The 27201-nt window shown below is 40.4% G+C and overlaps 2 protein-coding genes across 4 annotated transcripts; both read left to right on the top strand.

Annotated features, from left to right (window-relative positions):
* Positions 1 to 1108: 1108 nt before the first annotated feature.
* On the top strand, positions 1109 to 7507 carry LOC116254798 (rhomboid-like protein 19). Of its 2 annotated transcripts, XM_031630378.2 has the most exons (8): positions 1194 to 1237; positions 1970 to 2091; positions 2521 to 2581; positions 4407 to 4573; positions 5326 to 5440; positions 5530 to 5729; positions 5840 to 5977; positions 7096 to 7507. In XM_031630378.2, exons 1-8 carry the CDS (start codon positions 1217 to 1219, stop codon positions 7196 to 7198), a joined length of 927 nt encoding a protein of 308 aa, XP_031486238.1. In that variant the 5' UTR covers positions 1194 to 1216; the 3' UTR covers positions 7199 to 7507. The 2 variants fall into 2 exon arrangements, with proteins under 2 accessions (XP_031486239.1, XP_031486238.1); XM_031630379.2 differs by lacking the exon at positions 2521 to 2581 and having other exon boundaries at positions 1109 to 1237.
* A 13113-nt stretch (positions 7508 to 20620) lies between these two features.
* On the top strand, positions 20621 to 23677 carry LOC116254448 (uncharacterized). 2 transcript variants are annotated; one of them, XM_031629845.2, is made up of 3 exons: positions 20621 to 20758; positions 21076 to 22728; positions 23025 to 23677. In XM_031629845.2, exons 2-3 carry the CDS (start codon positions 21272 to 21274, stop codon positions 23254 to 23256), a joined length of 1689 nt encoding a protein of 562 aa, XP_031485705.1. In that variant the 5' UTR covers positions 20621 to 20758; positions 21076 to 21271; the 3' UTR covers positions 23257 to 23677. The 2 variants fall into 2 exon arrangements, with proteins under 2 accessions (XP_031485705.1, XP_031485706.1); XM_031629846.2 differs by having other exon boundaries at positions 20641 to 20748.
* Positions 23678 to 27201: the final 3524 nt, after the last annotated feature.

Here is a 27201-nt window from a genome sequence, read left to right as displayed (position 1 = left end):
TTTAAATTGGGTCTGGGAAAAGTCTGTTTTGGCATAATTTTGTTTTGTATGGAGGATTGAAAAACCTTACCCTGTTATATTCAAAGAAATCCAGGTTTTGAGCGAGTGAGACAAATGAATACAAATTGAAGTTCAGTTAAAACTTAATTTTTATAAAATCAAGCTTTCACAAAACCGGACGAGCGAGGCTTTGTTCCTCGATATGGGTCGATTCTGTTGAGTTTACCTTTTGCCTTGAGCACGAAACTGTCTCCAATGCTTAAGGCTCGCCAACCTTCCAAAGAAAGGTGTGAGAAAGAGTGAGAGTGCGCTAATGGCAATTGGGCAAAACACCAACTTTTTGCAATAGCACATAAACGAGTCTACATGTTTCATCTTGTTTGGCACGTCAATAGCATTTTCTAAATCCCCCTAAAAAGAACGAAAACAATCAATTACAACTAATCAAAACGGGGTATTGGATCTGATCCCGGTCCAACCAGGTATTGGATCTGACATCGTCCTGGGGTCAACCTGTCTATATGGTCTAATTTGGTTTCAATCTCTCTGAAAACCTTGGATCTATAAGGGTACGTCTTTCGGGAACTATATATTGGATGCTGTTTTCGTTAGGTTGCATTTGATTGCATCAGATCTTAGATTTGGGGTAGGTTTTAGGATTTCAGAAGCGGTTGTTTGATGCACTCCCTTAGCGTTTTATGTCCGATTCTTTCCACCTTCATGCTTGGATCTGAAATCAACATTTAAAGTCATAGCTCCCTTTCGATTTGAGAACCACCAATTTTGAACATTCTCATGGATTTGGAATCTACTGCTCTGTTGATAAACCTCAGATCTGATGAGATCCAAAGCTATCAAACACAACCTTAAATAAACATTAAAAAGTCAATTTTTTGAAAACTGTTAAGCCATTGACTTAGTGGATTAGCTCCGGCGGGTTCATTATCGGGAGTTTCCGGTCGCCGCCCCTTTATCCGGCGGGCATTGCTTTAAGCTTTTATTGGAGAGCGTTATACCATGTCGCCGATCCAAATCGAGCCGATTCGATACAACCGATCTTGGGGTCTAAGACTCGGAATCGGAACCGAGTGATCGGAGGGTCCTTCTGCAAATATCCCTGGATCTGATGTTAATTCCCGAAAAAGTTCGGCAGTGGAGGATCAGAGAGATAGAGGGAGGGAGAGAGAGTTGGTGCATCACTTTGGCGGGACGGGCCATGGAGAACGCCAGAGTCGTGGTAGTCTCTCTCTCTCTCTCTCTCTCTCTCTCTCTCTTGTTCTTGTTTCATGGATCTAGAGTTTCTTGGTAGTCTTTCCATTTAAGTGTTCGTTATTTGTTGATGGTTCTCGCCATCAAGTCGTCAAGTTGTGGGGACTCTTGATCTCACGGACCGAAGTTAGCATCGTCTATACATCGTATTCACAAACGGGCATTTGTATATTGCGTCGGTGCTTGAAAGGGTATTGCAGATCAAGTCAGAGTTTCCTCGGCCGACGATCTCGCTTCGTCCACATGCCGAATTTCTGCTCGTCGGATAAAAAATGCTATACAGATCTTTTCAGCGACAGCGCTTCATATTTGCTGTGTTCTTTCTGTCTTTCCCCCACTTCTTTTGCAATTGATCAGTGGATCACCAATAATTTGCCTTGTAATGCATTTCTTGCTTATTTTCTTCCCTTTTCTTGCGATGTGCTGGTAATTGGACTTTGGTGTTGTTTTAGTTGCATTGTCTCGGTAAATTGATAATTTGAGCGTTATAAGGCACTTAGTGCTCGGGATGGTTGAGGCACCTAATTTCTTCCTAACCGCCGATCACACCCCCTTGATCTTTACTTGCGGACAGGGTTTATTCCTGTTGTGTTGATGCTTGGAATTATAATCCAACTTTTGACAATGTATTCCCCGTTTGGTCGGCAACCTATTTTTGGCAGAAGGTTGATATGGGTTATTTATAAATTATTCATGGCAGAGTGGCAGCTTCACTGGGTTTACCAAGCTATGCAAAGGGCTCGCTGTGGTACTTGTTGCTGGATATGGCGTACAACAAATTTTTCCTTCTGCAATTTCTTATCTTGCACTGATCCCCGGAAGGTATGAACTTAAAGTTATCCGCATGTTCGTTTGCTCCGCATTGTCTTTTCCCAGGTATCAGCTTTACTGGCTGTTAGACTTTTGCTCATGATACTTTGTTTGTACCTAGTTTGCAGATTACTAATTTATAATTGGTTTCATGGCTTTAGAGAAATATTTCCTTTTTCTATTCTTCCATGGGGTTGTGTGATAGATTGCATTAAACATACTTGAAGTAGAAAATTCTGAGCTAAAATTTTAGTGCTCATATTTTGGTATCTTGTCAAGGACCTAATTATATTTGTAAGTTCATGATGTAATTTGATGGGCATGATTAAATACATTGCCAACTATTCAGCAAGAACTATGTTTCATTAGTTTGGATGTCCTTCTATAAGTTCTCCTAGTGAATTAGCTGATGTGATTGCTCTAATGAAATTGGTTGTGCAGGACGATACCTTTTGCTTGGAATCTTGTGACAGCTGGTTATGTGGAGCAATCAATTGTGGGGGTATAGACATGCTGTTTTAGACTATTCTAACGTGCTCTTGTTTGTTTCATACTATAGTGTAGATGCTGGTTCTTCTTTTGTTCTTTCATCAAATCTACTCCTGCAACTTGGTTTGTCAAAAGTGAAGAAAAAGGTTCACCATATACCTGCATCATCAGATGCTTTAGGGATGTTGGGGTAGTCTGCAACATGTGAAATATACAGTTTCAAACAGATTGGATCTGGTACACCGAAATGCAGTAGCAGTAGGACTGAAATTAGATTTGGTATATTAGAAACTGACAAAATCTTCAAGCTGATTCTGGACCACTTGCATCCCTAGAAATGGGTATATGGGCTTTTATGGCCACTAATCAATTTTGTCTTTGAAGTTTGAATTGTTTGAAATTGAGTGGAACTTTTTGTCTCCCCTCCAATGAACTACATGAGAACCATGATTAGGGAACTAAAAAATATCTAATTTCATGTCATCTAGATTATAGTATAAGCAGAAACAAAAGAATTTATGTGTCTCTTACACGGCAAATATGACTCTGTTCTTATTAAAGTGTGTAACATACGCATATATCATGAGCATATCAAAAGTTACCATGCACTCAACATTAACAAGTCACCAAGTGGCACAGGTCAACTGTAAGGAAAGTATTCATCAATAAGACTCCTAGACATTCTGCAACGGCAACCCTAGGTTTATATTAAAAAAACCTAGGTGATCTATTAAAACTATGTAGACACTTAAGACACCTATCCTTTTGCACTCTTGACATTAAGAAGGCAGCAAGTGGCACACACCAACTGCTGATAAATGTTCACAAAGAAGGGACTTCTAGACATTCTGCAGCCTAAGAATACATTGGTGGGTTGGAAGTTCTAGATGATCTAACTGAGAAGCCACTTATAGAACCTGATGCACCGTGACACTAAGAAAGCAGCAAGTGGCATGGACCAACATGATAAGTATTCACAAACAAGGGACTCCAAAGACCTTCTGCAACCTAAGGAGTAAGGATACATTGGTGGATTGAAATTTCTATTGGACTTAACGAAATTATGAAGGCACTTAAACAACCTTATGCACCCTGAACATTAAGAAGGCACTAAGTGACAGACCAAGTGCTAAGAAAGTGTTCTTAAATAAGTGAATCTTAGACCTTCTGCAACCTAGGCATTCTCTTCAAGAATCTCCCTGCATTCAAGCTTTCTGGACTTTCCTCATGATATGAAAATGCATGTAAAATCCACTTTTTTTTCTTTTCTGGGATCACAAGTGTGACGGTTTCTCCCAAAGAGGGTTCAAACCAAAGGTCCCTTGGCTATGAAGTATGCATCCATCTGGTTAGACTATCTTTTAGGATTTATACTTGTAGAAATACGGTACTTACTGATCAATATGTGAGCATTTTCTCTCTGTAAAAAATGATGTATCATATGAATTTGTTTTATTGCAGAATAGGTACTAGTATTGGTAGTACGTCCTCTACATAGCAAGGATGCTCACACAGATATATGGCTGTGGATAATTTGTATAAGAAAAAGAGAGAGAAACATAATCCTGAGTGTTAGATCAGTGTTGAAGATAGCTGGATTGGTTTGAGCTGCACAATGCCATTTGCACGAGGTCTGCAACCTACTAGAGACAAACCATGTCTTCACTGTTTGGAGAATAATCAATATATGAACCTGAAACTAGGAAGCCAACAATTGGAAAATATTTATTGGCATAGTTGTTTATATGCATCATTCTTTCAATCTTTTTATGCCCTTTTTCTAGTAAACTGCTTAATTCTTGATATGGTTAGTTTATGTATATACTTTTGTCTTGCAGTTGATAATCAGCATAATTGGTCTTCTTTTTGTTGGGAAACTACTAGAGCCTATATGGGGTCCAAGAGAGTTCTTGAAATTCATTTTTGTAGTTAATATATTAACGTCAATTTGTCTCTTCATCACAATGATTGCATTATACTACACAACGAGGGAGGAAAGTTTTCTGTAAGTATGAAGCCTCTGTTTATGAACTATTGATTTTTACTTGTTATCTTCCAGCATACTTCTTGTTGTCTGTTGATGAGTTTTACCTTTTGATCCATCTTGCCTTGTCTCTTCAGACTACTCCTGGTTTCATTGTGTTTTTGTTAAAAATATATCCATGTATGTGCACATCCATTTGTATGTGCGTGTGTTCTTCTCTTTATGTATACGAAATGAAATAAATAAACATTCCACTGCTCTGTGTGTGCTGCGTAGATTACTTTGCAGAAACATTCCAAAGTTCGTTTGGTCCAACTATTGTATATAAGCATTGTGAAAGTATTGAGAAGATCCTGTCCTTTTCTCCCACCATGTAGGATGTAATTAATGTGTTGGATTTCCTTGCAAGCATCTTGTGTATTTGGGACAATCCTTCCCTGTTAAGTACTAAATGCAACCAAGACATTTGACTTTTTCATTTGCTAGGAGATCTGTATTATGCAGTATGAGTTGCCATTAGCTCCAGAGAAATTTTAATTCCCTGTCTATGTTATAATCTATCTTTTTCTTCAGTTCTAGATTGCCACAAAACACATGCCCATAAACACAAGCATCTTCATGACACTTAGAAATTATACCAGTGAAATCTTTCTGTTCTACAGAGTCTTTGTGGGTTTAAATGATGTTCGAATTTGTCATCAACATCTCTGCTTCTTTGCTAATTGAAAAATGCAGTCCTGCCACCTCTCTCATCTACTATTTGGTTTTGGCAGCTACAATCCTGTTTCGGGGTTCCAAGGTATCCTTTCTGGATTTCTAGTAGGCATCAAGCAAATTATGTCTGATCAAGAGCTTTCAGTATTTTTCCTTTTGAAGATCAAGGCAAAGGTTCAACTTTCTCCTTACCATTTATTCCTAGTTCTTTCATTTCCTATTGGGTGGGTGACTTACCTAATATATGTCTTTCACAATTCCAGTGGCTGCCATCACTTCTTGTATTGATATCAATTGTTGTTAGCTTCTTTGTGGAGTTCTCGACGTACCTGCCAATTGTAATATTTGGCACATATATGAGTTGGCTATATCTAAGGTATCTTCAGAGAAAACCAGAAACAGGGCTGAAGGGTGACCCAAGTGATGAGTTTGCCTTCGCAACTTTCTTTCCAGAAATTTTGAGGTAGTTTTGATCTGTTGATTTGATCTTTTTACCCAACCTGGAGTAATGTTCCTAATACATGCTTTGGCTTCTGGTATATATTTTCTCACTTTTCAATGTTACCTTTGCAGACCAATTATAGATCCTGTTGCGACTATTTTTGGTCGTTTACTCTGTGGAAGATCTGATGCATCCAATGAACCAAAGGACCCTCTTCTGGGCCTCACTCCATTGCCTGGCTCTGACCCTGTGGAGGCATCTAGAAGGAGGTAGTTTCTAATTTACCTTTTATCGTATTTGACAGAAGGCAACATCTCATTCATGCAATAATAAGTTGTAATAACCTGTTGCTTTTTTCTTTAAAGGTCTAGAACCTCGCAGGTTCAATCTGGTCATGTTTGATGAGCTCATGTTCATCAAATTGTAAAGTAACAGGAACTAGTTCGTTGCATACTTTCTAATGAACTCCTGTGTATAGGAAGTCTAATGTTTCTGTCAGATTTAGGTCAGCTTTCATCTCACTTAGGAATTCCATACTTAAGAGCATCAAATGTCCTGTGTAGGTTACTATTTTATCAGAGAATGGATGAAACAGGAAGAGCTGCTAATCTCATAGCATCTTCTATTAGTTTTCAAGGGAATGGTCTAATGACTCCATTGCCACTTTGAAGTGGGTGGAAATCCCTCCCAAGTTTAAAATTCAAGCTATGTTTATCTTGGCAGTTAGCCTCAGTGCCATAAACAACATATCCATTTTCGCAGAGATACATAAGGACTGCGACAGAATGCAAAAAAAAAAAACAGGCTTCACAAATGGCAGGCGGTAGGAACGCTACTATGTCATTATAACTTGCACTCCATCTTGGAGGTGCTATTGATTATCATTTGGGATGACTGACCCTGAATTGCATTGGGGAGTTAGTACTGTACCTTGCTGATGAGATAAAATTATCAAGAGCGCCTAGTGAATGGCATCATCCTCAGAGACTTAACTGTATGCTCTCCTATACGAATGCAACCAGTGAGACCTGTGTGTGTTGTTAGTCACTTTTCCTCTTTTGCGAACTCTATTGGAGCACATGATGGAGTTAAAGAGGTTGATGGAGTTAATGAGGTTCTCAGGTCTTCTGAATCACTAGAATGATTGTCATGTAGTACTGTAGTTAAATTAGAACCAACTTTTTTTTCTCTCTCTCTCTCTATATATATATATATATCTCCACCTTCCCTGCCAAAAGGAAAACATGTGCACATTTGAAGTTGCACTCGTGCACTGACCAGACATAGCCATGCACGTGCATCTTGCTGAAAGCACAATGTATTTCTAGAGGCTTTTGATGATCAAAAGTGATCTGTTCTGAGTGACAATGTTGCTTATTTTATGTAGAGAACGAGGTGCAAGAGCTCTTGAAGAAAGGTTGGCAGCTGAGAAAACTGCTGCCGCTCAGAGTTCTGACACTGCTCAGCTTAGTGGGCCAGAGAATGTTTGAAAACCTTGGTGTAGTTTGCTTTTACAAGTGTTCAGGTTCCTCACTGGTTATGGTTTTGTTATGATAAATGTATAATTGATCATCTTCTACCAAGTTGGCTTGGAGCAATTTTGATTCTCTTGTGGATCTGACTCTCTGAGGCCTTCTGGCTTATTGCTTACAACCAAAATTAGTGTCGGTTATCTCGTTTTTTTCCTTCTTTTCTGTCCATATCTTCAATTATACATGTATTAACTGTTCAAACCACAGTTCTTGAGATGCCAGTTTTTATGCAGATTCTTAATGTTCGACCTTCGTTTTGGCACTCTATTGCAGTCTCACTTGGTAATGCTATTGAAATTTTGTTCATGGTAAAAACAGCAAAGACGTTGGAGCTCTCCTTTTACCTATGCTGTATTTGCCGCATGCACGTTGGACCTCGATACGTGTATTACAATCCAAGTGGTCGTGGTCAGGTCCACTGTGCGTACTGATCAATGACCATGATGCAGCCACCGCCCCAAAAACGTAAGTTCATGTGGTTACTCTCCATAATGATGAAAAGTAAGAGAAATATACAGCAACTTTTTCAGACGTGGGGCATACGCATGGTATGTGGCTACCGGAGCTTAGTCGAGTTTAAGTTTGGCCAGCTTGAGCTTGACTCGGCTAAAAAAACTTAAACTTGAGCTCGAGCTTGACTTGAATTTAAGTTGAGCTCTTTATAGCAAGCTCAAGCTTGATTCGACTAATCAAAATCAAACTCGACTTGTTTAACCCATTTAATTTATGTAAGCGTTAATTCGTTTAACTTGTGTAAGTGTTAACTTGTGTAACTTTTGAAAATTTGTTTTTGCCTAAAAGTTAAAACCAGTGAATCGGTTTTGGTAATATTATATAGAGTATCTGTTTGTGAGTCGAGTCTATTATAAACGACTCGAGTTCTTGAAACTTGAACGTGACTCGTTTATCGTTTTGAGTATCTAAGTAAGCTGGAACTATGCATGAAGTAGTGGGAGGTTTCGTTGTGAATGGTTCCAGGTGAGTGAGAGGATTATCTCACCGTTTGAGCCAGAGTTGAAGCCCTCCTCTATACTCTTACCCTCCAGGTCCAAGGTTGTAGATTAAGAATCTTTTATCCAAATTAAGTGCTTTGGCTGAAAGTTGAGAATAGTGGGACGTTTCCTTGTGAATGGTTCTGAGTGTGTGAGAGGATTATCCCACCGCTGAAGCGAAAGCTGAAGCGAAAGCTGAAGTCACCCTCTTTCTTTTTACCCACAAGGTCCAAGGTTGCGTCTGTACCAAGTGGTGAGATCTATGCATACTTCAACTTTGCACCTCCAACAGGCAAGTTGCCTTGCATAGGAGATGCAGAGACGAACCGAATGTTTTACATTGCTGACTGGGTAGCTAAATCATGTGGAACAGATCTCCAACTTCCAACTTGCCTAGGACTAGAATATTGGCATATCTTGCGTTTCTTGTTTCAACTCTTCTCTTTCTTGGGGTCTCCCTGTGGAAGATCTCTTATGGGTTCAATTTCATGAGTGGAGCAGCCGCTAAGAGCTCAAGTTACTGACTTTTGGCAAAGATGAACAGAGACAGGCATATAAGCACTGGTAATTTGACACACATCTGTGTACGTTTAACAGATAAACAGTGGGCTGAGCCGCTAGTTTCCATGGCTATGTATATCTGTTCATATCCAGTCAAGGCTTAGCAAAATTTGCTCATGAAGTGCGCAAACCGACGAAGGGCCTACATACACAAGTATTGACCTTTAAATTGTATTTCTTTGACGCGAAAAAGTTTCGTTTTCAATTACAAGTTGTTGATAATTTTATGACTGTTCGGTTTGAATCCGTGTTACTGTTACGTATACATGTTGGATACTGATGATTAATGGGCATCACAAAATCAACCTACTATATTATATGTACGTGTTAAACAAGTCTTGCATTAAATAAGTATGTCAATAAATCCGACTTAGATACAATATCTGACTGAACCACATAAAAGAAATTGAACGTGGAAAACGATTTGATATCCGATTAAAAATTCAGATCGGATGTAGATGTAAGAAATGACATCTGATCGAATTCAGATTTAAGTAAATATTGACAATATTTGGATTCGGATTGGGATGTTAATCTGAAAACCGGATTTAGATTGAAGTGGGATTGTGATTTTGGATTTGGATATGGTATATATATTTCTTCATTCAAATTCGAATATCAGTTCAAATATGAACATATAGATAACCAAAATAGCGGATATTATAAAGTATACATCTGATTCAAATCCGGCCCATTCACATCGCTAGTACTAAACACCAAGATTGCATGTGGATGCCAGCAAGTTCATCGTAATTTTAGATTAGGAAGTTGGAAATTATTAGCGCATCAACTTTGAAATTTCAGTTACAAAGATGTTCAATTTGCTTGCATCTTCTGCTCTCTCCATGTTTAGAAAGCAACCTTTGTAAAGTCCTTAATCACCAAAAACGTCATTTTCGTCTTCTACGTGTATTACTTGAAGTCCTTGAGGTTTGATTATTTTTAGAATAAAAAGGCGACTCCTTTCGATCGACCAACTTCCTTTGATTCCCCTTTTCTGAATCCAAGGGTACTTTTTTACCTAACGCTGAGAACACGAGTACCTTTCCTAAGGTATTGGGACGTGAATCTCAGTGGCCGAGTTAAAAATTTCTGGCTTACTTTAAATTTCAAATTTCAGTGGGCATTCACATGAAAAATTTGAACAACTAATAAAGTATTATTGTGTAAATAAAGCAAAATTTGTGAGCTGGTGGGGGCAATTGCCCATACCAGCCACAACATGGCTCCGCCATTGGATGTGATGGTATATGTCTTTCAGTCTCTTAGGTTGTGTCTGATAGCCTCGGATCTTAAATCTTAGGGTGCATTAAAATGAACACTTTAGAAGATCAGATTTTAGTAGTATGGATCTTTTAAGTCCACGTTACTATCTTAAAAACCGTGGATTTAAGATGATGAGAAGTCCAACCTTAAAATCACAGATTTCAAATCCACTGTGAAACATACCATGAATTCACAAACACACCCTCATACCATGAACCAACTTTAGTGCAGTGATCAACGTGGTCTCTTTAGCCTCATTCATGAACATAAAAACAAATGACGCTTACATACGTGCCTAAGTGAAACCCGGATGTCTAAACCCGGCAGCCATCGATAACAGCTTTATAGATGGAGCAAATGATGAGGTGGGCAATTGAACTATGTATTGAAAAACAAAAACTGCACAAAAACATGCTTAAACTTGTCTGGTATAACCGCCTGAATCAAGAGTCACTTACTGAAAGAAATTCAGATTTAAGCATGTTTTTGTTCTAATGCTAAAAAATGAAAGTGCTTCAAAGAGCTCAGAATAACCAGGCAGTGAAATGGCACATTCTATATTCAAATCTCTTAGTCACTGTTACGGTTCAGTGTGTTATTCTTTTAGCTACAAACAGTAGCAAGTGCGATAACCTTGTGGAAAGATAGATCTTTTAGTCACCGTCACGGTTCAGTGTGTTATTCTTTTAGCTACAAACAGTAGCAAGTGCGATAACCTTGTTGAAGGATGGATCTCTTAGTCACTGTCACGGTTCAGTGTGTTATTCTTTTAGCCACAAACAGTAGCAAGTGCGATAACGTTGTTGAAGGATAGGCCACCCAATTCAAAAATTAACTAAAACCTTAGAGACATGAGAGTATATGACCTTTGGATTTTATGCTGAAGGTACTTTTCCAGAGTAAATATTAAAAGAAAAAGCGTAAGAGTGCACGTTCCTCTAATGGGTTTGGCATGGATAGTCGGACCAGTGACTGGTAGAAGTCAATCCTTTTGTGTAGATGCAGCCTGGAGGGTTATACTCCTTTTCGAAACTGAAAGGTAAGCATGTTTCTATAAAAAAGTTTCAGAACTTTCAAGCTAAGAGTGGCAGCTGCCCACCCTCTAGGCCCCATGCAGTGCATGTGATCGACGATTGGCACTTCACTAGAAAGAAACAATAGTGATGTGCCTGCCTTGCTACACATGGGCTAATTTCACGCGGTCATTTTCTATTGTTGGCGTGTTCATCCTTCTTCCAAGTGGTCAATGTTTAACTCTTTTTTTTTTTTTTTTTTTTTTTTTTACCTTTATCAAATTTATGCGAATGATAATTAAGAATGTCAATATATAGGATTTAGATAAGATATTTAATTGAACCGTCTAACAAAGTCATGAAAAAATTTTAATGTTCGATTAAGAAATTAGGTTGAATTTAGAATTAAGACTAATCCGGCTCGACCTCATATTCGGATTCAAACATGCATAAGAATACTTCATATTCGGATTCAAACATGCATAAGAAGGGGCAAAGGCAATGGGGGCTGGCGGGGGACATGATCCCTCCTTAGATATTTAGGAACACTAATTCTACTTGTAAATTTTAAGAATTTTAATTGAACTTACATAAAAAAATTTGAAAAAAATCTATGTTTTGGCCACTTTTAAAGTTTAGAAACAGTTTGTCTCTTGGAACAAAAAATTTCTAGCTCTGCCTCCAGGCATAAACATTCGATTGGATTAAGAAATCTTATATGCAATATCATTACATTTTGAAAGTCGATTGATTCCGTTTAAAAATATGGACTCGGATTTGGATGTGAATTCAAATATCAAATTCATATCATGTTTCGATTGTGAATTTAGATTTCAGATTCAGTTTCAGATGTAACTTTCCCTCATTGACATTCGAATCTCAATATGCAAACATATGAAAAAGTGAAAGCGGTTAAGAGTTTATTGGTTTTAAATTCAATCTGTTGACATCCCTAAATATAATCGATGAAAAGCTGAAGTTTATGTTCTGAAGGAGTTCAACCGAAGGATCCAAAGTTGGTAATAGCAGCCTGTTTTGGCTTTTTATTTTTAAAATTAAGTCAAATATCTAAAGTTACTTTTAAATGAAGACAACAAAACATGTTGGTCATCAAACCAATGTTACATTAACGCTGATGCCAATATTAACAGCATCCATTTGATTGACGAAGCACAAGCCATTAACTTTTGCTTTGGCCTGGTCACCAAACTTTGTTGTTCTTTTCATTTCTATGTTCACGACAAAAACCCTTTACGAATTGAATATGATAAGATTAATACACTCGTTTGTTAGTTAGGAATGAGACACCCTATTTTTTTTACTGCATCAAAAGAGCCAACTAAACAAGAGGAAAAAGAAAACACAAGGATTTTATGTGGTTCGGAAACAAGATTCTCCTGTACCCATGACTGCATAGAGTTTCTTCACTATAACAGTAGAACCAAAGACTACAAGAAGCTCTCCTCTGTTTCATTGAACCTGGTTATATACTTACCCATGACTGCAAAGAGTTTTTTCACTATAACAGAAGAACCAAAGAATACAAGAAGTTGTCTCCTCTTAAACATTGAACCTGGTTATATACGCAATAACGGTGCATGAATTTTTGTGAGTCAATAAGGTTAATGACTAAAATACCCTTAGTTTATATTAAAAAAAACTTTTTATAAAGACAAAAATAGTGAAAAAAATAAAAAGATTATAGAAGATATTTCTTTTTAATAAATTACCAAAATGTCTTTTTCCTCGTTTACTTGTATACATACATAGCGCATGGCACACTCAACTTTCTCTCCTTGAACATTAGGGCAAACTTACAAAAAAATTGCTTTGAGAGTGGTAGCTCCCCGAACCTCCAACCTTCCGAGCAAGGAGTGCTCCTACTGAAACCCACCAACTTACGGAAAAAATTAGAAAAGCCGGTTAAGTATGGATCATGCTCCACACACTCCAACTACTACTGGTGTGATAACATTTCACGTGCTTAGTTTTCTGAGAAAAGAGAAGAAATCTCAGACACTCAAGTTGAGTAGTTGAACCAATCTTTCCAAAATGAAGCAGTAGAACGATTAGCTTCATCTGCATTTAAAAGGGCATGGTCTTAAACATTTTACAGCCACAGAAGACAGGCTAAACTACCTGTACAACCATGGCCACCCTAAGCTTTCGAGTGGTTTCCTTAACCATAAAAACATAAACAGGAAGATGCAAAACTTTTCTGATTCTGATGGGGAAGGAGCCAAAAGTAGCAGCAGCCCCACCTACACGCAAACAGCCTTTCTACGTGGGGACAACGTTAATGCATGGCGATGGCGCTAATTAAAGAAGCGTTTCACTCTTATCTATGGGGCCACCGCCTTCCTCACTCTCAGTAGCCACTGGGCTCATTTTGCTCGCAGAATGAGGGACATCCTGTTTTGGGGTTTCTGCAATAGAAGATTAATCCATTTGGGTGCTTAATTTATGCTTGGCATTTGCCAAGAGAATGAGTGGACTTTTCGATCTGCAAGCTCGCTCCATCATTCTTTTAGGAAGTTGAGCAACTGGGGATTGATGATTCTCTGCGTGGACGCGAGCAAAACCAAGAGAGGCAAGGAAAAAGAGAAAGAGGGGCAGCTTTACGAAGCATCGCTTGTTCTGCATGTGACTGTGATGAATGGTTTTGACTGCAGACGTCCCCGTTTCAAATTTTTGAACTTGTTCGCATGAAAGTTCCACAGTAATTACAATTTACTCAGGTTCTTTGATGTTGCTGATCGACTAACATTAATGGTTAAGCACCAGAATTATCGGCGCCAGCCACTTTCTTGCCAAGAACAAGTTCTTACAATCTTGACCGTTAATTAATCATTATTCACCTGCTTATTTTGACTGTTATTCTCATGTTTCTGAGTGTGAATATCTCTGTTTCAAGCATAGAAAAAAACTGCCTCTTAAAAAATATCTGAGCCTTAAGTTGTTCGACTCTCTGTCTCGCATGTCTATTAAAAAAAAGTACAATAACAACAAAACGCGACCATACTGCATGATTGGAGCTCCCTTTTAAGCTTGCTGCAGAAGCTCCTGGAGAAGAATAACTCGGTCGCTTTTCATTGGTCGGCAGTGAGCTTTATCATAACTCCAAGAAGTAAGAGCCGATGGAGCTAACAGAAGGGACTCCATCGGGAAGGAAAAGAAAGAGGTGTCGGTCTGTCATATTGTGATGACCTCTCCATTAGACCGAACCTCTGAGAAACTTTTCAGAGCTTGTCATCAGAAAAAATGAAATCTTCTCGTGTACCAATACCATGTATCTTAGATGGAGGGTTCTGAATCTGCCACGAACGCCTGAGCACAGCTCTCTCTGCTATCTATACCCATGTCTATAGTCGACACTAAAATCAATATCAGTGGTGCACATTTGATCAAACAGTTTATGAACCTGTGCTGGATAAGCCTATGCCCATCTCAATTTTCGAACAGATAAAGCGGCACGCCAAGATATGCGTTCTGGAGAACGCCACCACGATGATCGACTTTGATGGCGGACCTTATCTTCTTGTAACAAATTCATTAGCATTCTGCTGACTCTGAAACTCTTCCGCTCTAAGAGCAGGAGTCGATAACTACTAGAAGCGAGTACTTCTCGTGCTGATGAGGATTTTGGACGGTGGAGGGGAATGTTCTTTTGTCGTGGGCACATTTATTAATCCGTCCTGATCTTTGTTTTCTTTCTTTCATTCTTCTGTACATAGATAAAGATGGTGGAGAAAAACAAAGGGTTGTAGAGAAGATCGGATCGAAGGGACACGAGCTAAGCGAGTAGATGAGGAGATAAGGACTCTAGCGTTGGCCGAGGGCCGACTGGTCTTTCTCATCCCAAAGGCACGTGAAGTGGCCACGGTCTTCACGTCGCCGTTCAGAATCCCTCGGGCCTCAGTGCCAAGAATTCGGGTGTCGACGAAAATTTCAATCCAGAGAGAGATCATGAGTATCTCCCTTCCTTTTCAGTTTTCTTTTTACGGGAAAGCAAACAGAAACAGATGATAATTTCTGCTTTCTCTGTAGATCCTTTCAGTTAATTCCTCAGATCCCAGTGACAAATTTGGTTGCTTGTTCATGTCATCTACCTGTGTAAAAAAAAAAGAATCAATAAATCAGAAACAAAAAAGCTGCATGCATTATGCGGCACCATCCTGCTGCCTGACATTTCGTTTTTCTTTTCTCACTTTTAAAGAACATATACATATGACACTGAAAGTATGAAACCACAAGAAAACACGGCGTTCATATGATCCTTTTGTGCCAATTCAATCTGGGCCGTCCCTGGATGATAAGAACAAGATCTTATTACAAGAATAGTAGTCCATCAAGTCTTTTAATGGCAAACCCTTCGTCCGTCTATGGCGCCAAGATATTATATATTAAGTAAAAGTTTACTTGAGCTATGCCCTTTTCCTTTCCCGGTTGAGCCAGAGGATTCGACCCGTTGCATGGAAATTTTTTTTTTGAATGTTGTCGTTATCGTGGAGTTCAGAGCTTATCGATGACAAATTTAGGTACTCCCACTATCTAAGATAAAAAGACATGGTATCTACACGAATTAAACTAAAGATGCACTTCTTTAAAGAGGCATGGTATCTTAGAAATTAACCCTAGGGATGGTAGTGTATTGTGGTTCACCTTTTATAAGGACTAGTGTTTGAATTCTGAAATGGTTATATCACTTTTTAATGTACCTGTAAAAAGTTCCGAAACATGCTCTGTAAACCCAGGAAGCATGTGTAGAGAGAGCCAATGATCTTTCTTAGAGGCAATGGAATGACCCTTAAAAAAAAAAACAACAACACCACCAACTAGAAATGCACCTCTTCAAGTGCCACTGACTCCACCAACTACCATATGTCCCTTGAGGCTCCTACAAATCTATGTGTTGCTAAATGAAGCAGCAAGAAAGAAAAACTATAAAAAGTTTGTGTGGTAATCAAAATTTTTATCGTATCTCTAGAACGAATTAAGCAACAAAATGTGGCTCTAAGGGACATAACATAACTGGTAGGGTAGGTGGTTGCATCGAACGCATGTTGCTAAAAGGATTCCTATAGGTGCTACATCCTTGTACTGTAAACGGTGAGATCACGATGCTGCTCTTGTTGATAGTTGTACTTTACTCCAACACAATTCAAGGCCCTAAGGATAGGGCAAATTGGGGTCTTCAGACATAAAATGGGGTGGATTGTTAATTTCCTGCCCACCCAAAAGGAATTAAATGAAGAAACTTTTTCAAATAGAAATGTAGATGGAAATCATGGATGCGGAGATCAAGACCACTAGTTTCTAAGTTTGGCTCATTCTTGGCAAGGAAAGGGTACAAAAAAGACCATAAACTATGCAGCCACTTTGACGTACCAGTTTGCACAGTTTCAAGTTCGAGTTTACATTTGTCTGACATCATTAAATATTGGCATTGAAACATCTAGTGCAGCTATATACTAGTATAAGTGGTTTCTTGGTTTGGAACAGAAAGGGAATGCCATTCAATTATTATCAAATTTACTGCATCGTATTTGCATTACATAGATGAATACCCCATGAAAACACTTTAAAAGTAGATGGGGATAATTTTTGAATGGTCGTAAGTAAACATACAATTTTTTTTTTTATTTATGCATGGAGTTTGGTTGGTGATCACCAAAGATGTTGGTGCTAAGGTATAATGGACAGATGAAATAATCAAGTTCACTTGTGCATTCTTAAATGAAATTCCTTTTCCTTCGGATTGGCTACCAAGAAAACCACATTCTAATTGAGAGATTTTGACGCTCACTCAACAACACAAACTCCCTTGATTAAAACATTTTTCTCAAGACCTATGCTGATTCGGCTTATGCAAGCAAATGAACTAGTAACTAATTATTATTCCTCAACATCATGGATCCACTTAGGTCTCAAAGAAGCCCTGGACCATATGGGTGAGGGGAAGGAGGGACGGTTTCGGCCCTTCTTCCAGCACCTTCTAAAGATAATCTTATTGTCTTTCCTAAAACAGTTCCCCCTTCTTATAACCTGGAGAATGTAAACTTTATGCCATCAAATGGAAGCAGAGAATGAGCCAAGGTAGGGAGGGCCCTACCCCTACCTCACCTCAAAAGTAAATAAGATAAAAACTTTACATGTAAATTTTAAAAAAATTTACTTATCTTAAATAAAAATTTTGAAAAATAATATTTTGGTCCATGTCAAAATTTAGAAACTTTAATTCGGTCCTGTCATAAAATATTTCTAACTCAACCTCTGAATGCAGCCATTGAATCTATATTAAATTGCAAAAGCGGGGCCAATGGTAAACACCAAAACTGATTTTCTACAGAAGAAAAAAAGAGAAACATCTTTTTCAACGAAAAAAATGGAGATCCCGTGCTTTCGACATAAGCCAAAACGGTTAATGTTTGATGGGCCAAGAAGTGGACAAACATTTGGTGCGTTTGTGATGTAAATTAAGAGGTAATCCTTCTAAATGAGGACATAGGAGATGATGGAGACTATAAATTTATTAGGGCCTGAATTCTTATATATAAAAATGAAAAGAGATGATGGAGACTATAAATTTATTAGGGCCTGAATTCTTATATATAAAAATGAAAAGACATTAGTCTTGATGCTACCCCACTACTTACATTATTCGCACTTGACATGGGGAAGAACACAAATCGATATGGACCGTGAATAAGATTTCGCCGGGGTCCATCCCCGCCATCGACGTCCCTTCCGGCAGTTTATCGTGTACTTGCTGTCTACTTCGGCTCCTAAGGTCACTCCCCTCCGTTGAGATATTTTAATAAACAAGAGGCCACGACGAAGAAAACCCACCTAATTCATGCATTCTTTGCTTATTTTTTATGGCAGGAAATGGAAACGACGACTGGACGCTTGAAACAAATTGGTGCTAGTGGAGGTGGTGATCATGGTGGGAGTTCACTAGAAAACAGAAAAGTCAAATGGTCGAGAGTTGTAGACTGGGCTCGACGGAGTGGTGAAGCCAGAAAAATTGGTTGGAAGGGGCACCTGTTAAAAATATTTATATTTAATGAGACACTTTTATATATATATATATATATATATATATATATATATATATATATATATATATATATATATATATATATATATATATATAAAAGGATAAATGTTTAAAGGTGACTATTAAAATTTAAAAAAAAAAACAAGTTACTAGCGGGCAACTGCTCACACCAGTCACCACGTCCGCCATTAGCTCAACCAGGCTTGGAACATGAAGAAGATGACCTACAAAAAAAAAAGTATGACAAAAGTATAGAATTTCAGGTGAACAAGAGATATCCCACCGCTTGAGTCGCTCGAAGTCCTCCTACTCATGAGGGTAGAGCTGTGCTTGGTACCACACCTCACTTGATCGATTCAGGAGCATACTACTCAAGAAAATGGGACTCATGACCACTCTAAGCAGCCTGCCAGCGCTCAACTTGCTTTGTTAGTAGCCTTTGGGGCCAAGAGTTGTGCCTAGGGTGAAGGGTTTAATAGAAATATAAACAATTGGGTCTAGATAATAACAACCCAGCTCCTTCTCCTACTCGTCTAGGCTCTAGCACGTCATGTAGATTTGACAGACTCACTCACTTGTCAATTAACTTGTGTTTGATTGCTTCGTATGGTCCGAAATGATTTGAGAACTAGCCATAGTAGCAAATGCAGGTGTAGGCTGATGTGAGCCATTGCTCACACCAGCTCGCAAAAACCGACTACCTCCTTAATTTTTTTTTTAATATATGTATAAATGCCCTTTGAAGTTTAAAATTTGGCATTAAGAACAACAAGTGGGTAATTTATCTCAAAATTATGATAGAGTTATGAAACACTTGTTTAAATGTTTTATGAATTTATGTTATTTTTTAGGCAAATTTATGAAACACTCATTCTTGTTATCAAACAGCCCAGCCCCTTAACTCAAAACTTTAACCGGCAAATGCTGGATTCCACTGTGAGAGATTGGCCTTGCGTTTTGCTTCTTCTCTGCTCCCTATGGAAATCTTGGGACACAGGAAATCTTGCCAAGCCGAGTACAAACGCGAACAGATGTGGGCTCCTTGGCCACTGATAGCGATCGGTTCACTTAGGTTCCTACCTGTCTCGGTTTTGGTGCAATTTTTTTCCATTTTGTTCCGAATATTTGATTGGTGTCCCGTCTCAGTTCTTGAAGCAGAAATTTTGACGTGTTTGGAGACTTTTTGTTTTGAGGAATAGTCAGCAACATGCATTCATTTCATTCACATGTTACAGAGTTACCATGGTTAAAAAGGAGATCGTTTTGGAACTCCCCAGGTCAAAAAAGAAGTCTGCGGAAACCTTTTTCACCGCGCTCTGTTTTTAACCAATAAATACCATCCGTCCGTGCAGAAGCCGTTGAGAAAGATTCACGGCCTCAACTGCAAAGCAAATGAAACCTCTTACTAAAAAAAAAAATCTAGGCGATTTCTAGGCGCAAGTTAATACGTGGCTGTCGGTTCATTAGACAATTGGATTTCGATTTCTAAAAGATATTGAATAGTAATCGCAGAAGATAAGAACGATCAATTTGTTTTTAATTAAGCATTTGTCCTTAAAAAAAGATCCAATGGATCATTTTCTTGAATTCTAACATGGTGATCTGATTTAATATTCTTGTTGATCTGACTCAGATGTTTTTTTTAATGGTCAAGAGTGACAGTGCCTCCATGAAAGGTTGAATCGTTCAGTACGAATCGATTCCCACTGATACCAATAGCATTTACTTCCTTCCCCGCCCCGTAATTGAATTCTGTTTTCCAAATTCCAACCTGAAAAGGAATCAGGCATGGAACAAACTTGAATTGAAGAAACAGAAAGCAGGAACAGGAAACAGATCGAGAAAAGAATCAAGATCACAAAAGGAACAAGAAATTTACCGATATAAATCGGCCGACTTGGTGATCTTAGAGACACCGTTCAATCGAGATGGACGGAATAAGCCGTTCTGAGTTGTTTGCGGCTCAAATCGATTCGATACTGAAACGATTTTGACGCCATTGGTCTTCCAAGCCTGATACCGACGTTAAGACTCCTGCCAAGCTCGCCTGACACGGGACTCGGGTCTATCTATCCACCGCCTTTGATTTCTGTGGCCAGAAATTCATGTGCTTGGATTCAAAACGTTGAAGCTCTTTTCTAAGAAACTTCGTGGGGAGAAACAGAGCTCCGCCTTTTAGCGGTGGCCGAGTTTATAATGAAAATCACAGAGAAAACGAGATGGGGGCAGGAGATGAATGAACATCTGTGACAAATTGACAGCAAGCCACAACTGGCTTTGAAAATTCCTTAGCACGAAGACAACTAGGAGTAAATATCTGCGGCACCAACCGAGAAAATATCGGGGAACGGACGAATCGGGCTTTGATTTCTTTTCTTAAAGTACAGCCACTGCTCGTCGACCTGCACTAGATACGTGTAGCCATATACGATCTGGTATACGCACAGGGAGAAAGCGAGAGAGGGGAGAGGGTGTTGGTGGGCGGGGAAATATAAAAGGAGGGGGTCATCTGGGGAGGTGTTGAGATGGGGGCTTAACCCGACTCTCGAGTCGACTGGGTTCTGCCACTGCCACTCTGAGAAGGTGGTGAGGTGCAAAAACCTCGACCATATTCCGGTAATAGCCAGTGAGTTCCGACAACCATTTTTTTCAATCTATTCTTGTCTTCCTTCTTTAAACTCGAAAGGGGTTTTCTACTTTTCTTCCTTTCGATTGGAAATGGTGTTTGTAGTTCGGTGAAGTATGCTGGAAATTGATCTTTGCTGTTTTTGCTGATCTTCTGAAAGCTTTTCTATAAAATAGAGGAAGATACGTTTCTTGCTTGCGCGTAATGAATGAATGAGGGACGGAAAGAAGATTTTGGAATCAGATCGCCTTTTTTCCTGCAGTAGGTCGAATATAATAGGCAGCGAGAATTTGACTAATTCGATCGTTTCTTTTTAGGCAAAAAGCTCTCTTTCTTTGGCAAGATTTGGAAGGAAAAGGCGGGTGCTCGATTTTTTTTCTGTAGATTGGCCCGAGGATTGCGAAGAGAGGCAGGGAGGAAAAGTTTATAGCGCTTTTTTCTGTAGATTAGCCCGAGGATTGCGAAGAGAGGCAGGGAGAAAAAAGTTTGTAGCGCTTTCGCTTTCGGAGGGAGATGGAGGTGCAGATCGCAACGACGACCCAGTTCCACTTTCGCCACGCTTGCTGCGCACAGACGTTCGCCTCTGCAATCTCCTTGTTCGAGCAGAGGGGGAGGTCGCCTTCTTGCTCATCATCTGCCTCCTGCTCCAGGAGGAGGCACGGAGGGGAGAAAGCGGGCCTGGCATGCCGAGGATTGGGACGGTCTTCTCTGTTCGGGACTCCGGCCAGCTTGTCGAGATCACGGTCGTGCGATAAACCCAGGAGCGGGAGCAAACCTCTGAGAAGGGCATGCAGCGCCGGGCTAGAGAGCTTCTCGGAGGAGGAATTCATGAAGAACCTTCAGGAATTAGCCCTCAACTTCCAGCTCTCCGAGGATGGCGCCGGCGGTGCGGAGGCGGAGTCCATCTCCTCGGGATCAGGAGTGAGCGACGCAGAGGAAGCCCCTACCTCCAGCCTAAACCCCTCCCACAATTCGAAGATCGACGCCTCGGTGGCTCCCCCGTGGATGGAGTTCCGGCCGTTGAACTGGCCCCAACGGGAGGAAATCGTCGTCCGGGCGAGCATTGAGCGGAAGGCTGGTAGCATCGAGATGCCCATGTCCCTGCGGATGCTCAAGAAGAAAAAGAGCCAGAGACACCAGGGAGGGGCGGGCAAGGAGTCAGGATATTGCTCGGTGAAGAAGGCCTTCTCCTCCATGGTCTTCATGATTAGGGAGCTACAGAACTACACTCTGCACATCCGGCAGCTCCTCTTCTACGAAGATCTCCGAGGCGTCCTGGTGAACGTGCAGAGGGAGGTCCATGCTTCCTTCGTGTGGCTTTTCCAGCAGGTCTTCTCCTGCACCCCTACCCTCATGGTCTACGTGATGATCCTCCTTGCCAACTTCACCGTCTACTCCATGGGCCACAATACGGCCCTGGCCGCGCCGGCTCCGCCTCCTGTTGTGGCATCCACCATCGTTTCAGTCGCTGCGCCTGCTTCAGAGAACAAGACCCCCAAATTCGACGTCATGTCTTTCTCCTCATCGTCAGGGAAGACACTCTCTGTTGGCGGAGGCTCTGGTGGTGGAACAAGGAAATCGCCGCCAGTGGCGGGAGGGACTGAGGGCGGCGACGGCCGGCTCGAGCGAGAGCTTCTCTTTGACGCTTCCACTTTGTTGTCGACCGGCGGCAACTCGACGACGACGTCTGGCCGGGGAGAGGCTACAAAGGAGGATGAGTGGTCTGTGTGGGGTTCGTTCGTGGAGGAAGCAGCGAGGATGCAAGCGGAGTCCAGAGGGGAGGCTCTGGACCACGAGACGGTGCGAGAGCTCGTCTCGCCGGTGGTCGCGGACATTGAGCCAGACGACCCGACGACCTACTTCCGGACGCAGCTCGTTTACCAGAAGGCCATCGAGGAGGACCCCGACAATCCTCTGCTCCTTTCCAACTACGCCCAGTTCCTCTACGTCGTCGTTCATGACCACGATAGGTAAGCATTCATCCCACTTTTTCCGGCAATTCAATTGTGAAACGAACTGTCTCTAGCTTCCTGAATCCATTTCGAATCCTTACCATTGGCTTTGATCACCGCCATGATTCTTAAATCGAAAAAATCTAAAGCAACGGAAGTTTTTCGTCGATTCAACTCTCTGTCCCTCAAAGTGTTTGCTTCTTGAGTTTTTCATTTTCTTTTAAAAGGTCATCTGTGCTTTTAACTCTTATGTGGCCATGCAGCGATTGAGTTCTTAAATTCGTTCGTTTGGTTTCTTTCTGATTAACGTGCAGAGCGGAAGAATATTTCCAGAGAGCTGTCCGAGCGCAACCTCCTGATGCAGAGGCTCTCAGCCGTTACGCCAATTTCCTGTGGTTGGCTCGCAAGGACATCACAGCGGCGGAAGAAACGTTCTTGGAAGCCATTGCTGCAGACCCTGGCAACACTTTCTACGCTGGGAATTACGCTCATTTCTTGTGGAACACCGGCGGCGAAGATACTTGCTATCCACTCGATGAAGCGTAGAAAAATCTCAAGTTGGTCATTGAGAGAAAAGGGAAAAAGGGGAGGAAGAGGAAGGATGCAATTTTAATGGGGAGGGAACTCGTTCTGTTACTTCTTCCTGGACGGATGCCAACAGAGCGACATGGCAGTTAATGGCATCTCTGTAAATCACTTTATTACCTAGAGAGGGGTTTGCTTTTGCGCCTGAAGTAATACGAATCTACACCACGCTTTGCTGCAGCGTTCTGTATCTTCCTTTGTTACAGTTACCTTGCAGTGCTGACAGAGAGGTTGGATACATGGTCCTCCAGTCTCATAGGTGGACATCCTTTCCTTCCTAACATACTAACCAACTGTAATTACTGCTTGTAAATCATCAATGGAGGCTCTTTCTTGTCATTGTTGAATTCAATTCAAGAAGGTTTTGATGAAGTTCCTTATAGATTCTGCCAGTGGGAATGTAAATGTTCTTCTCACGATGGTTTGGATCTTTGCGCCAAGAAAAGCATCCGGTTCTTCCCTTCTGGTGCTGCAGCATCATGGCCCCCAACACAACTTCCTTCCTTGTAGGTTTAAGCTCAGGCAGCAGCTTGCGTGCTATATCATCTTTCTTCATGGAGATGGTGGAATATCCGTTCTGATAAATTTTTATACAGGATTTTAGGAGATCACTCAACTGGTTTTTGTTTTGCACTTGATATTTTCAAATTGGGGGCGTTGCTGCGTTACAGATTCTGTTGAATGCCTTTTGGAAAGTCGCTGTTGATGGGATTGGAGTAATAGATGACACAAAATGGACCACCATCTCCCCTTCACGGGAGCCAGTTACAAGGACAAGGAATGTTCATTTCAGTGGGCCTACACTCAAAGAATAGAATCTCAAAGCTCAATATGACTATTATTTGATCAGAAGCTGGTGTGGTGGTAGTGTCTGCGATCATCTCTTAGCTACCAGTGACATGAATGATCGAGCTTCCCTTTCAACTCATCTGTCACTTAGGATTTGTTCACGGCGCTGAACCGAAGTTCAGAAGATCTAGGAGCACATTGGTCGTTTGGCCGGTGAAAGAATGAAGGAATTCGCAGGCGCTAGCTGTTAGTCCGTGGCTACCAATTGGCTGAAGCTGCCGTAAGAAATCAAAAGCTTGTTGAGAACCGCTTGCTGGACTGTAAGAATCAATAGCTGCTTGGATTTTCAGAAGTTGAAACTACTTCGAACGAAAATGGAACATCTGAAATTAGATGTTCGATGATAGATCAACAACCCAATTCATTGTTCTATCAATTCTAAGCAAGAACCTAGAAATCTGTCAACAGATTTCCGTGGGGAAGTCAAATGGATTTCACGGGAGTACTTGCAGAGTGCCGAAGCAAATGGCAGACCGCCCTTCCTTTCTGCCTCCGTTTCACGAGGTAAATAAACTCAACGGTGGAGAGAGGCCCTCCGCTCCTGGTGGGTAGCATTCGCCAATAGTGCTTACCACATGCTCATTGAAGATTCAGATTGGCGCTTTGCGTACCGCGCTCCTCGGATCACGGGAAACTTTGACGGCTTGTATTGCTCATGAAGTCATATAATGAGTGATAGAGTGAGTACGCCTCACGGTGGTTGGTAAAAGTAAAACAAAGTAAAAAGAAGAACGTAATGATATTGCTCATAAAAACAGCAGCTGGTGAAACATATATATATATATATATATATATATATATATATATATATATTATAAATTCTACTTAAAATGATGCATAGCCTTTTCGTAGTACACGTACCACGGAAAGTCTAAGCACAGGTGTTGTACATTCCACCGGAACCACCACCCACGTGGGGAATGACCATAAGTTCTCCGGCAGGCAGCGCCACGATGGTGGCCTTGCATTTCGGCCCTCTGTTTTTGTATCGCGTCAAGTAGTTCGGAAACTTACAATATAACCAAACAAGGGCACTGGGCCAGCTCTAGGCTTCACAAAGTAGGGTTTAACTGGAAGTCCTTGTTTAGCTGCTCAAGTCTAACCTGGGTTAGGCTTAATCATTATGTTTATTGAGATATTCGGCACTTTTATTTAAAAGTTTTAATATTTTATATGTTAATATCTAAAAAACCCTAAAATACACAGAGAGTTTGTAAAAATGTCATCATGAAAAGTTTTTAAGAAAGTCATGGACGACACGCCAAATGTTCTCAAATGAACAAATTGTTAACGTTACATACCAAAACATCAAAATAAAAAATGTGAAAAAGTGATATATATATATATATTGGGTCGAGTCGGTTAAATTAAAAAAAATTGCCGGGCCATACTACTCGAATCGGGTATTGAGGCAAAGGGAGGTCAGGATGACCATGACACTCTTGATTTTGAAAAAAAATTACATGTTATCGGTTACAAAATAGCATTCCTGTCACGAAACCTTTTCTAAGAGTCAAGCTATTTTTATTGATAGTATAGTTAGTAAGCCAAGTCCAAATATGTGGTGGTCAGCTCGGGAGAAGCAAAGTTGAAGACAAATACATCTTGAGGGGGTTGGTGACCAGGAGTTGGCAGGTGTTCAATTTTCGTTTTGAGTTTTGGTAACATTAATTCCTTGTACTACAAAACAAAATGGGTGCGTTAAGATGCAAGTTGAAGCATAGAAAAGAGGAGTGTCACCATGAAACACTGAAAAAAGTAAGTCTGATATCCCAAAAAATGGAAAAAAGGTTGACGGCTTCAGCTTTCAACTGAAGGTAAAATCAATGAAATACTCTTCTGCTCATCCAAAAGTTGAGAAATGAAACGTAAAGAGTGTGCAATTTAGATGTGCCGGAACTAACGTTATGACAGTAGAAAAGTTCACAGCAGCATAGGATGTTGTCTGTCGCATACGACAATCAGTACCAATCACATCCGATTGGGCCTGCTCGATCGAGAGAGAGATTTATTTCAACTGTGTCAAAAACACAAAAGAGATCTAGGAGTAAGTTGCTTACTGGCAATCAAAGGGTGGTGGTAACCTCTTGGGTGATGGGGACTGATCCAAGGTGGTATACTTTTCATGGAGGACAAAGGGAACGTGTTTCGTTATGAACCTTTTACTCCCACTTCAGAGTTCAAATTCACATGTTAAACGAAAAAAATTATATATTTATATGCACGCATATAGAGGAAGCACACGAACTGCCATGACTCATTTCTCTCTCTCTCTCTTATCCCTCGGTATTCAAGGGAACTACAATTGCAAATGAGTTGGTTTAGATTAGCTCAAATACTTGGGTAGATTTTCTAAGTTAATTATATTCTTTCTGTTCATAATCAACATAAAAGTAAAGATGAGTTGGAATCCTAATCGCTTGAAAGGACAAACAGGAAAGCACAAACTTCCAATTGTTGACTCTCAAGATAAGGACTTTATTTCATTCTCATTATAAAAAACTGGATGTTATCATAAATTCAGCAACACTGAGTCCTGCTTTAATTAGGACTATATTATAACCAGAAGGTCAGCCTTTAAAAGGAATTCGGTATAGTCTTGGACATCAGCTCCAATAAGGCCAGTCATTGGTTCGATTCTCGCAGTCATCAACCTCCTGATCCTGCATAAACTCAAGCAGGCTGCATATGTAGGGTCCAAGGATGGGGTGCATGCGAGTTACAAAGTTTCTCGGCATGCAGATCGCGAAAAAAACATACCAAAATGAGAGCCTTTAGAGGGAAATTCCTCTAAAAACAAAGTAGGTGATAAGTGAAGTTGGGCATATGATAATCAAGCAATTACATGTAAGGCTTTTTCTACAACCTGTTCTGCTTTGCTTGGACAGAAAGACAAAGCACTTCATATACTTGGTTGAGCTCACCAACCTTGAGGTTTAGGTGCTTCAACTGAATATGAACTTGGAGTGCGCCAAGAAGGCAAGAACCATGAAAATGTTAAGCAAACTCAATACAGTTTGCAGTTGGGTGGCTCTCACTGCATGAAATGGAACACCT

The sequence above is a fragment of the Nymphaea colorata genome, chromosome 5 (genome assembly GCF_008831285.2).
Source record: "Nymphaea colorata isolate Beijing-Zhang1983 chromosome 5, ASM883128v2, whole genome shotgun sequence".
Classification (NCBI taxonomy): Eukaryota; Viridiplantae; Streptophyta; class Magnoliopsida; order Nymphaeales; family Nymphaeaceae; genus Nymphaea; species Nymphaea colorata.
This window is presented reverse-complemented; position numbering and strand designations above follow the sequence as displayed.